Source organism: Rhodnius prolixus, unplaced genomic scaffold (genome assembly GCF_049639745.1).
Source record: "Rhodnius prolixus isolate KJV_2025 unplaced genomic scaffold, Rpr scaffold_1, whole genome shotgun sequence".
NCBI classification, from domain to species: domain Eukaryota; kingdom Metazoa; phylum Arthropoda; class Insecta; order Hemiptera; family Reduviidae; genus Rhodnius; species Rhodnius prolixus.
Window position 1 is genome coordinate 52,428,830 of NW_027411581.1, and position 12,059 is coordinate 52,440,888.

The 12,059-nt window shown below is 30.9% G+C and overlaps 1 protein-coding gene across 2 annotated transcripts; it reads left to right on the plus strand.

Moving 5' to 3' along the window:
- The first annotated feature begins 219 nt into the window (after positions 1–219).
- ecd (ecdysoneless cell cycle regulator) lies at positions 220–10,699 on the plus strand. 2 transcript variants are annotated; one of them, XM_074119226.1, is made up of 14 exons: positions 220–526; positions 602–719; positions 783–870; positions 1,138–1,292; positions 1,365–1,506; positions 2,441–2,620; positions 2,715–2,831; positions 3,193–3,373; positions 3,533–3,689; positions 4,087–4,226; positions 4,348–4,449; positions 4,670–4,791; positions 5,885–6,051; positions 6,160–10,699. In XM_074119226.1, the coding sequence occupies exons 1-14, from the start codon at positions 298–300 to the stop codon at positions 6,164–6,166; spliced, it is 1,905 nt and encodes a 634-aa protein (XP_073975327.1). In that variant the 5' UTR covers positions 220–297; the 3' UTR covers positions 6,167–10,699. The 2 variants fall into 2 exon arrangements, with proteins under 2 accessions (XP_073975327.1, XP_073975334.1); XM_074119233.1 differs by having other exon boundaries at positions 7,705–10,699.
- Positions 10,700–12,059: the final 1,360 nt, after the last annotated feature.

Genomic DNA, 12,059 nt, shown 5'->3' on the forward strand with positions numbered 1-12,059 from the left:
TGAGGGCAATTTTTAATCTTGCTCATGCTAAAATAAATTATATTATCCTTTCAAATTTCTGACTTTTTGAACGTGTTAGATCGATGGTGTGAAACTTTAGGATTTACTTATCTGCTTTCATCAATAACTACTATATTATTTGAATTAAACGTACCATTTTAGGAAGGTATGAAGCATCCAAATGAACGGCATCTAGCGTTGATTGCAATAAATAGTGTAACCTCGCGTGCTGTTTCAGAAGCCTTTGTTAGCCTGATAATTACACGAGAGGCAAGGGCTATTGAGTTTTTGGTGTAAATGGCTACTGTAAGAGACGTTTTGGAAAATGTTAGAGAGGATGATTTCGTGGAATACTTTATTTTCAGCGATCACGATAAGGATAATCCTTTAGAATTTTACGGACGTTTAGGACAACAGGTTGAAAATGCAGTCAAAGAAAGTTCAAAGGATTACATCTGGCAGAAAGATGAATTCCATGTAATTTCTAGAAATGTTAACGATCTACCACCAATCATTGACAACGAAGGTTGGTTGATTAAGTGTTAAATCATTGTCTCTTAACAAAAGTTGATCTAATCAGATCTAATCAGAACATTTTTAGAACGTCTTCCACCACATCTGTACGGAGTCACACATTATGGTGAGAATATAGAGGATGAATGGTTTATTGTGTATCTTCTCATACAACTTACGAAAAATATTCCAGGTCTAATAGCCAGGTACTTATTTACTTAAGCTATATTAATTATTTTTTACTTGATGCCAACTAAGATTATTTTCAGAGTTGTTGACACTGACGGAGAATTTCTTCTAATTGAAGCGGCTGACTTTCTTCCTAAATGGGCATCTCCTGAAGTGTGTGAAAAAAGGGTAAATAATTTTATTATACATGTACGCGATGTGATACTATTGTGGGTGACAAGAAATCAATAACGAAGCACCACAGTATGTAATGCTGGTGTTTCGAATGATTCACACATATAACGGAATCAACCAATTTCATTAATTTTATTTCTTTTGTAGAAATTGAGGAAGTTCAATAAGCTTATTGTGCTACTCAACTTAATTTTCTTGTTCAGTGAAACTTTGAAAATTTAAATTTATATTTTCTGAAGCCTTAGTTTAATGATGTTTAAGGTTTATATCTTCGATGGAGAAGTTCACATTATCCCTAAAGAAAAAGAAAAAGAGATTATTTTCGTTGGTGAAGCATTGCATAAAATAAGGTATAATCCTCAGGTAACTAGAGCGCCGGATCAGATACAAGGAGCAATCACCTCTCGCGTCCAAGGGTTGGTATTGCTAACAGTATTGCATGTATATTGATTAATTTCAGCACTAATAATGGAGAAGTAATTTTTCAGTTATCCAGATAAAATACAGGAACTGTTGCATCAGACGAATGCATATGTGCCGGCAGCAGTTGCTGCCTTATTAAAAGAGAGACCTAGTCTAATCGCGCCTGCCGTATCAGCATTCTGTCACAGAGATCCTGTTGACATGAGGGTAATTAATGCTCAATTTAACTGAAATCATTTTTTTCCATTTGTGAAACAGCTTACTCTTTATTAGGGGTGCTAAAGATTCCAAGGCAGTTAATTTTATAGACTGAAAAAACCTTTTTCCTCACACAACAGTCGTTTAATCGTTAAACTATGATATAAAATAAGTGTAGATTTATTAAAAAGTTTATTTTTTCAACAGTAATTTATAAAACTATTGGAAGATATTTGTCAACCTACAAAAAAATGTCGGGTAACGCTCTCATGACTCACTTACTACATATCTCGAGTTGTAACTTTAGGAACTTTTTTCACATAAAAACTTTTGATACAAATTCAAAGTTCAGTGAAAATTAAGCAGACATTTAAAATCCAAAATCTTAAAAACTTGAACAATTTGAATTCAAATGAAATTCCAATTCAAACTTGGAATTTAATAAATTCAAATGAATACTAAATAGCTTCCCTTTATAATACGAAAGACACAGGGTCGTCTAATATACTGAAATGATTATTAGAAGGAAAGAATAGTCTCTCCTCTCCCAACAGTCCCTTTATCGAATTGTCCTGTAAAAACGTATGAACAATTGTAATCCAAAGAGCTTTTTTTAAGAAAATTTCAGAACTAAGTAATGCAGTCAGTAAATTAGTACTTCACTTGTGGAAATTTTAACAAACTTGGTATTTTAGCAAAACATTTAACCCTTTTTTGTAATATGAAAGTACAAAATCTTATTCTAATGGTTCTTTTGTGGTAAGCCTTGCCCTCCCACTTTCCCAAAAGTGCCCTCATTCGTCCAAAATCACTAAGATCATACTTCTGATCAGAAAAGCACTACTTCCGGAATGTAAGAATTTGAATTTTCACATGATAAGATCATAACGAATGATAAATGTAATTTGATGAGAGTTAAGCGTATAATTTTATTGAATTACAGGCATGTCGTGCTATGAGGTTTTTTCCTCCAGAAACTCGTGTAATGTGTCAAGTTAAAATGTCTCGATGTCTTTACGCTATGTTGCTCCATCATAAATATACTCCAGACAGAAGAACTGGTTGGTGCCTTCCACAGCAGAATTCACCAGATTACTTGGCTCATTCCATCGGGATCAAGCTTGTTAGTTTTTTGATTACTTTGTATATCATTATCTAATAATTGTTACTAAATAAACCCATTTAATAATATTAAACATTCTTGAAATGTGTTGCAGGCTTGTGGATTTGAGATATTAGTGTCACAGTGTAAAGTCAAAGATGGAGATGATTTAGAAAATGATAAAGGATGGCTTAGGTATAAACAGTCACTCCAGGATAAAGGATACTTTAATGTAAGTTAGCTTATTTGGAATTAAATTTATTTATAATTATGCCAGATAATAAATTTGTTCGGTAACAACAATTCAATAGCCCCCTTTTTTGTGTCTCTTTTTTTGTGTTTCGTTACAGACAACACTTGAGACAGAAATATTTCATATATATCCAATTTTATTATTAATGTGAAATTTATTATATTCAAACAAGAGATGATGATACTAATAGAATTTTTCTTTTCCAAGAACCATTCATTGTACTGAATAAAATATTACCACATATTTTAAATTTCAGGTCTAGGTCTCTTATTCTTAGATCAAATAATTATAATTATTTTACACCCTAAAGTTTTCTTATTATTTTTCTGTCATTGTTTAGGAACTACTAGAAGGATCAGTTGGTTACACCCGATTGGAAACTGAAGCAAAAGAGTATTACAGAGCACATGCAATGTATTCACAATCTCCTATAGGGAAAACAGTCTTAGATATGCTAAATAATTTAGAAGTAGATGTGGAAGGAATGAAAAGAGCTGAAAATTCTTTACCTCCCCCAGATGGTAAGCTTGAACTAATTCTGAAGTTCATGGGTTGGTGGTAGAGTTTAAAAACTTTAAGAAACTATTATCTACTATTTTATGATTTCTTCTTCCTTTTCACTTTTATGGATTTAAATGCAGTCTTAGAAAAAAAATTACAACGAGTACATTTCTAAACAGATGATTCATGGATGGAGATTTCTTCTGAAGATTTAGATAAAATCCTCTCAGAAAGATATGGCAGCAATCGCCCGAATACTTCCGTTAATGACATTTCTACGCATCTGACTTCTTTTCTTGAACACGTGTCTGGTTTGGAAGGAGCAGAACATCCTCTGTTAGTTTTACGATTATTTAGCTTTGAAACACAATTATGTTTGAAGATTTACTTTTTCTGAAATATCTAAGATAAAAAACAATGATACTTTTTATCTAATTTTTTTAAGTTTATTAATTTGCTGGTCGGCTAAATGCAGGATTGCCGAAAGGAAGAAGTTACTGGCTCAAAAATAAGAAAATAAATTAATATATTTGATTTTATACCCTAATTTACAAATATGAACTATACACTTAAGAATGGTACCATTAAATTGTATCTTAAAAGTGGAAAATGAATAATCATTAAAATATGAGAATTACTAAAGAGGGTTTATAACTTTCATAACTTTAAACTCATAAGAATTATGTTTTCTTTCTAATTATTAGAATAAATATACTTAAATTTTATGTTACAGGGTTAATAAGGACGGTGTACCACTACGTCCAAAGAGGGGGGTAAAGAAAAATAAATCACAAGATCAGACAAGAGATGATGATAATAATAGAATATCTTTTGATCAAGAAGCATTCACTTGTGCTGTACAAAATATTCTTGGTAAATATTAAATATTTTTAAATTAAAAATTACACTTGAAATACAAACCCGAAGTTGTTGTCATGCCACAATTTAGGGGTTTAAAGAAAATAAATATATTTATTTGTAAAAATGGCTTTAGATTTTGCAGTTCCTGAGGATAGTTGGGATTTAGAATCAGAAGAATCTGGTATGAGCTCATATGAGGACGAAGTAGAGATGGATTTGAGTAGAAAGAAGACAGGTAATTCATAATATTCTGACCAATGTGACTCTTTATTTATAAAAATGTCATACGAGATTAGTTGTAAAAGTAAACAATTTTCCGTTCGTTAATTTTATGGCGTTCTTTATTCATTATTCGGAGCGCTTTCGGATTTGTATTCGTCTTCAAAGATTTCTTCAACTAGATCAAGTAGAAAATTTATTATAGTTTATTCAATATTGTTTTTAATGATAATTAGATAAACGTAGAGAAAGTGAAGATAGTCAAGGCAAGAGTGAGCTGAAACAGTACATGGATCAAATGGACAGAGAACTTTCAAAAACGACGATGGGCCAAAGTTTTCACAAAAAACCGGCTAAGGTAAGTTTCAGGACAATAAGGTGGTACCTACAGTGATTTTTATAATATTAAATAAAAGTTTGAAGTAAGTTTGGTACTAGGTGCTTAATGAATTGGATTTTAGAACATGTTCGCTTTAAGTAGTAGTTTTCGACCAAGCAGTTTAAGAAAAAAGCTTTAACTTGCCTTTTCATGATTCAATTGTAGATAAAGATTTTAGGAAAAGGCATGTCAGCTTTTAAGTTGTTTTGATTCACTAAGAAATTAAATGTAAAAGTATCAAATTAATAAATTAATTCAAATGTTCAAACATAATTTAATAAAAATTAGTTTATATTTATGTTACTGGCAGAGTACGAAATCCTGGCATTTTAGATAATACCTAGTGTAATATCAAGTTCTATCACTTATATAATATTGATTCCGTGAACTTTTACCTAATAGCCAATTTTCTGAAGGTTTTTATTTTCAGTTTTCTCGATTTGCTCAACTATTTCCTTAAATTTCGTGTTGAATTTATATGTAGCTGTTGAATTAAATTTGACAATGCGAGATCTTTCTTCTGCATAATAATTAGGAATTCACAATAATTAACTGCTGTCTCCGATGCCAATTAAATACCCAACACCATTTAACTCCAGAATATTTTTATTCAATAATTGGAAATATTTTGATCAATTTAATCATTCCTCCCACATTTCAATAAACTGTATAAAAATGGTTGCTTGTGTAGTAGTGTCCTCTTCTCTATTTTTTTTTATGAGCTTGAGGTAGATGGTTCTGGAGCTAAAACCGTAAAAATTTGTTTTATCTGGTAAGGATTCATTGTTTTTGCGGCAAAGAAGTAGTTAGTGTGTTTAAATGTCAGATTGCGCTTACTAGATCGTAAGTTTTATATAAAATCGTAAAATAGAAGTTCTAAATTTTGAAAGCAGTATCTTGACAGAAATATATGAAAGTTGTAAATTTAATTTTGTAGTGTCAGCATTAAGCCAAGAATGTCAGCAATATTGTGCTGTAAAAAAGTCATAAAGAAGTAATTAATTCTCCCTGTAATAATTTCACTTTTCAAAAATTATTTACTCCAGGTTTTCAACTTGTTTAATCGTTGTAGGGCATGGAGGACAGTTTCTCAGATATTGAAAGTTTCGAGCCAGTAGATATAGACATGAACGCATTGAAAAACATTTTGGAATCGTACCAAGCACAAATGGGTGGAGCTGGACCAGCATCAAATCTTTTAGGACCGATGGGAGTCTGTCTTGAAGGGTTGGAGAAAAAGTAATCTTAATAACTTATTCTATAATTTTTTAAAAAAAATTATTTTGTTAATTTTTTAAAGAAAAGACACAAAAATATTTTTTTCTGGATAGTTCCATTTTGTTACAGGGTTTAAGATAGATGATTAGAAATAGCCTAGTTAAAGAAGCTAGAGTTATATTTTTGAATATTTTTCAATTTTCGCTCAAAAATATTTTATGTTAACAAAAAAATATTAAATTAAAGATTCTGGTATACAATATTAGATTAAATCCTGATTTTCAAAATTGTCCTTATGTACTCGTTGATAAAAAATAGTTTTTAATTTTCCAAAAATAATGTAATTTATTAATTTCAAACAGTATGAATGTTTTTTTCAAGTTTTATGGAATAATACGTATATTGTAGAAATTTTATTTTAGCATTTGAGAGAAAGATGAACTAAACTATTTTTCTGAAAAATGAAACTTAATACATCTGCCAAAGCTTACTTGTTATTGAATTTTTAAAGACATATTAGGAAAGCGTTTTAATTTTTCATTTATATTCTGTTATTTATCACGGTAATCATCTTTATTTGTATTTATTTGTATATATACGTATATATTTTTTTTTGTTTTTAAGTCTTCGGGTTTTCTCAATTTTTGCACTTAACAACATTCATTTTAGTGATCACTGATTTGCGTGATGAAAATAATAATTAATTTTGTTTTGGAATGATTAAATTACAAAACTAGTACCGTACGAACCCCTTTAAATTTTGATTTTTTTTTTTTTACGATTTTCTAATAAAATCATAAATTTGGGATTAGAACCATAAAAAAAGGTACCCATATTTTTATACCATCGTAAATTTCATTTTTATTTCTATTTTTTTCTTTGATGATGAAAGGTTGAGAAATCGTGATTGTCAATGTGTAGTCGGTATCATTAAATAAAAATATTCCAAATGATCATTTCAGATCATTAACTGTTTAGTTCCAAATCTCTGTAATCACTTAAGCTCTTGCACTTATTGAAGCTACTTGAAAAATTTAAAATATAAATGATTTACCATCTGATTGTTAGTATCAGAGATGTGATTTGAAATTCTGTATCAAGAAAAATTAAGTTACAATGTAATGATTAATGGACTCTTTAATGCATTTGGGATCATAATCTGTCCTGTATATACTGTCAAACATGCAGATTTTCTTTAAAGGCAAATAAATATCCTGAAAAATGCCTTATGGAGTACCAAGTGCCTTAGCAAACCGGGCCTTACAGTTCTTTCTTAATTACTATTCATAGGCAGTTCCAGCATTATTTAATTGTTGTTTTTCCCGTCATTTCATTACTTTTGATGGGCAAAAACATATCCATTATTTTCTTTCCGAAAAAAGAATGGAATTTGTCTTTATATACAAGTAAGATATGTACAAGTATAAAACTATTGCAAGCTTAGAAGATCTTGTAAAATTGTGTACCCGCGTAAACTAACGCAAGTATAAAAGATACTGTAATGTTAACGAATAATTCGAATTAAATAACCTGTCATTGAAATTCAAGAAATTGCGATAACATTTTTTATTATAATTTTTTTTTTTTTTATTGGCTGTGCTCTTGAAATGAGCACTTTTATAATGATATTCTTTTCTTATCGTATTCAATATGGTTGCCAATTTGGTTTTTCAGTTAAATAAAGCGATTCTGAATCCAAATGATCAAGTTGGTTCCACAATGCATTATGAATGTTATTTATTTCTAATGTTCTGAAAATGTGTTTTATTAAGTTACTTTGGAAAGTAGAGTTAATCAAATGCAATTTTTAGTTTTCAACAAATTTCTTTTTTATGTTATGAAGTACTGAATAGATAATTGAAATATAGTATAAGTCTAGTATAAGCCTTTGATACCGTTGACCATCATATCCTGCTATCTAAACTACAATCCCTCTCTTTTTCCAATAGCACCCTCCGTTGGTTCCAATCCTTCCTGTCTAATCGTTCCCAATTCGTTGTCACTCCCGATAGTAAGCCTTCTTCACTTCTTCCTTTGTCACGCGGTGTACCTCAAGGTTGGTTCTTCCCTATCTCCCACCCTCTTCTCAATTTACATCAATGACCTTCCTCTTTCAACCTCTCATTCCCAGTATCACCTCTATGCTGATGATTTTCAGATTTATCTATCCTTTTCCCCGTCGGATTTGTTTGAAGCTGTATTTAAACTTCAAGAAGACCTCAATAATATCTCAGCATGGGCCACGAACAATAAGCTTACCCTGAATGTAGAAAAGACCAAAGCTATTGTTATTGGCTCGTTAATCGTTAATTAGCACTCGTTAAATCATTGGCTCCTCTTCCTAATCTTTTCCTTTACAATACCCCAATAAAATATTGTTCCTCTGTGAAAAACCTTGGTATCACGTGAAAAACCTTGGTATCACTTTCGATCAAAACCTATCCTGGAAAAACCATGTTTCCCAAATCTCTCGTCGTTCCATCCATATCCTTAAGCAGATTAATAGTTCCCGTCACCTTTTTCCAATTAAGACCCGGCAACTCCTAGTTTCCTCTCTTATATTCCCCCATTTCGACTATGGTTGTTTAGTGTATGGCGGTCTTTCTGGTGATATTGAAGCTAAGCTTAAGCGCCTCATGAACTGCTTCATAAGATTTATTTTCAGCATTTCCAGAGACTCTCGCATTTCGCACTGCTACGATGAGTTGAAGTGGCTTTTTCCTGTCTATCGCCGCCAATATTTTTTGGCTTCTTTCCTTTTTCAAGTCATCCAGTCTCAAAGGCCTTCCTATATTTTTCAACTCCTTAAGTTTAAATCCTCCATCCATTCCCGTAACACTAGATCTCGCTCATCTGATCTCTATATTCCCTCTCACCGTACCTCATCCTTTGACAAGTCCTTCCTAATACGTGCTACCTCTCTCTGGAACTCCTTGCCTTCATCTGTCCGGCATGCTCCTACCCTATCCATCTTTAAATCCCGTCTATTCAGTTATCTACTTTCTATTCAGCTTCCTCCGAAATTCTAATTGTTTTAATTTATTTCCTTAATTTCTGCTGTTTTATTATTTTATTTTTACTTTCATTTTCACTTATTATATTTTCACTTTTGTAAATACTTATTTATTTATTTAATTTCTGTATAATCACAGGCCAAACTGTTAAGGCCTCTATTTGTTCCTGTATTTATTCTTAGGGGACAATTGTCCCAGAATAATAAATTTCTTTTCTATTTCTATTTCTATAAATGTACTGATAACTAAGTTTTAACAATGCTGCTAAATGAAGTGTAAATTTGAATGAGTACTACTGAAATAAAATTAGGAGTGCATAACGTTTCTCTATTTTTCATTTGGTTAGTTTGTTTTTGTACATTATCGAAATATAAGAAATCTTCTGTTTTAATATCATGGAATCGATAGAACGTTTTTTTACAGCATTTTCCAAAGTCAGTTGAATGTCACATTGATGTCATATTCGCAGTAGCAATGTTCTATTTTTAAATTGAAGTTTACTGTTAAGGTTTCTCTTACCTTTTATGCATAAATTTAAATTTTCACTCTAATTCTGATAAAAGAAACATCTTCTGGTTTATTTTATTTCTGAGACAGGAATGATTAGCATAACTTAGTTCTAGTTTTGTTAAACGGATGCTTTAAAGTCTTAAAGAAATATTGTTCTACTTTCCCGAGACTAATCTTTTCTCATTTTTCCACACTCAGTTCTCCTTCTAGAGCTTGGATAAAAGAACCATTAGAACTTCCTCTGAGGATTCGATTGTGCGGTTAACTATTTTTAATGGAGATAATAGTTTTTGCATTTAGTTTTGTTTTAGGTTATTATTTTGTTCTTCCTAAATTTCATTTCTGTTAGTTTAATAGTTTTTCTGTGAACTTAGGAATTTTGCATGAAGATACATCTAACTTATTGATATTTACAAAGTTCTCATTACGAATACGGCGGGGAAATTCTTATTTGAAAGTGTAGAAAATGAAAATTTTAATGAATAAAAAACTAAACTACTAGTACTTTAAGACAAGAGTTTTTTTTTTGTCACTAATTCTTATCAATTGCTTAGCAGAGAATCTTTTAAATGGTGAAAATATCGCAGTTTGTATAGTAAATCTTAATCTTTAGCTCACGAAAGCAGTAACTGTATGACTTTATTATACACGGATAAATAAAATACTCGTACATTCAAAATAGATAAAAGTATAATTAATTACATTAGAAAGCTGTAACAAAAAATAAAATAATTAGCTTTTGATTGGGGGAGGCAATTTCCCTCCATCATTTCAGTGGTGAAAAGTTTGTTTAGTGAATCTGAGCAAGAGAGAGTTCATGATGAAATATTTATAAAATTAGTTGAAGGAAGGTGGGAAAAGTGCTTAGTTGATCTAGGTTTCAATGTATAAGAAATGCGGTCCTAAGCGCTCATAATAATTTAAACCATTATTAAAATAGGTTTAATTTGATGGTAAAAAAAAGTTAAAATTAGTTTAAAAAAAATTATTATTTGACCGAAAAGTTATGCAAATGTGAATTAGCGTAAATTGAGTAGTTTCTGATATCACTTACCTTTACATTAAATTAGTTTGTTTTTATTTTATTTATTATGTTTTTATCATATTTTTAGGATAAATTTAAATAATTATATGAAATGAAGAAACCCCATAGTTTATAGAATTATTGCGGATGAAATGTACTTATATTACTTGAGCTTTATTTTTATTGCAAATAAAATTTATAATATAGAATAAGTTTTTGTAATTCAAATACCTTTTTCAATAGTTTTACTTCTTACCAATCTCATTTTTTCTTACTAAGAATTCATTTTGAAGTGGAAGTAATATTGTGATAACTGTGAAACAATGGGCGCAAGTCCATCAATCCGTTTTCTTTAAAACAAATTTTTTTAATTTAATGCATTTCTCCCCCAACTACAAGCAAATATTGAGTAGACACAGTAATTATTGTATTTTAATTTCTCTATGCTCTCATGTTTTTCAGACTCTAACTAACCGTTCCAGGAAAATCTAACCAACAGAATCTTCCTCATATTGGTAATTGGGCCTATGCCCTTCATACAGCCTACAAGACGAACCCGACAATATGTGTTGTGATGTCTATAGAGACATCTCGTCTATCTTCCTCTCATATACACCCATAACAGAATCACTTAAGCTACGGTCCTTTTGTAAAAGCATGTGGATCGACCTATAAATTATTTTTTTAAATTTTGCAACTACTGTTCAAAAACCTTACACAAGTGTCCTACCGGACAGTTTTAATGCACTATATTTTTTTGATTGGAAAGTGAAAAAAGGAAAAACACGAATATGTTCAGAAATAGTAATTCCAGAATGTACAATTCGAAAGGAAGGGGTTATGTTTTGTTAACAGCAAGGGCTAGGGGAATTTTCGCTGTTAGAAATGTCTGAAAAATGGCTTTATAGCACAAACGCGTAGTTTTGTTCTCCCAAGTTATCCACAGTATTAGCTCAGGCAGAAATATTTATTAACGTTTGATGACTTAAATAGCTTCTTTTTCTATTTTAGTTACGCTGACTACAAAACCAAACCTTTTGGTTTTATTTTTTAAATTAAGGCAGTCATTTTTTGTATGCAAGGCGCTTCATCATCTGAGATTATTTGCGCAGGAACTTTTTTCAGTACACTGCCGGCGTCCAAACAACCTTATCACCGTACTGCAAGAAGATCCTAGGAAGAGAAAATCCAAGGGCCAGCAAGCTGTATTCGAACCCATGATCTCCGCGATGAAATCGGCTATTCACTCATCTAATCCTCTCCTTTTTTAAAGCCTATTATATTTACTTATTCTTGAACAAGTTGTTGTATGCATTGTATTTTCCGCCGGGTATTACCCGTACTGCTTTTTGGGGTAGAAAGCTTCATAAATAGTTTTCAGCGATCGTAACTCACATGGTTGAATCCACAATATAGTCAAAATTAAGACTTTCATTGCATGCTTTCTTTTTTTTTCTGTTATTTTTAGTTTTCAGTTTTAA

What these genes read in the sequence shown, in the direction of transcription:
- ecd (XM_074119226.1), top strand. Translation starts at nt 298, where the DNA reads ATGGCTACTGTAAGAGACGTTTTGGAAAATGTTAGAGAGGATGATTTC. An exon ending in ATTCCAGGTCTAATAGCCAG is followed by an intron (nt 720 to 782) that starts GTACTTATTTAC and finishes GATTATTTTCAG; the next exon opens with AGTTGTTGACACTGACGGAG. An exon ending in GAGATCCTGTTGACATGAGG is followed by an intron (nt 1,507 to 2,440) that starts GTAATTAATGCT and finishes ATTGAATTACAG; the next exon opens with GCATGTCGTGCTATGAGGTT.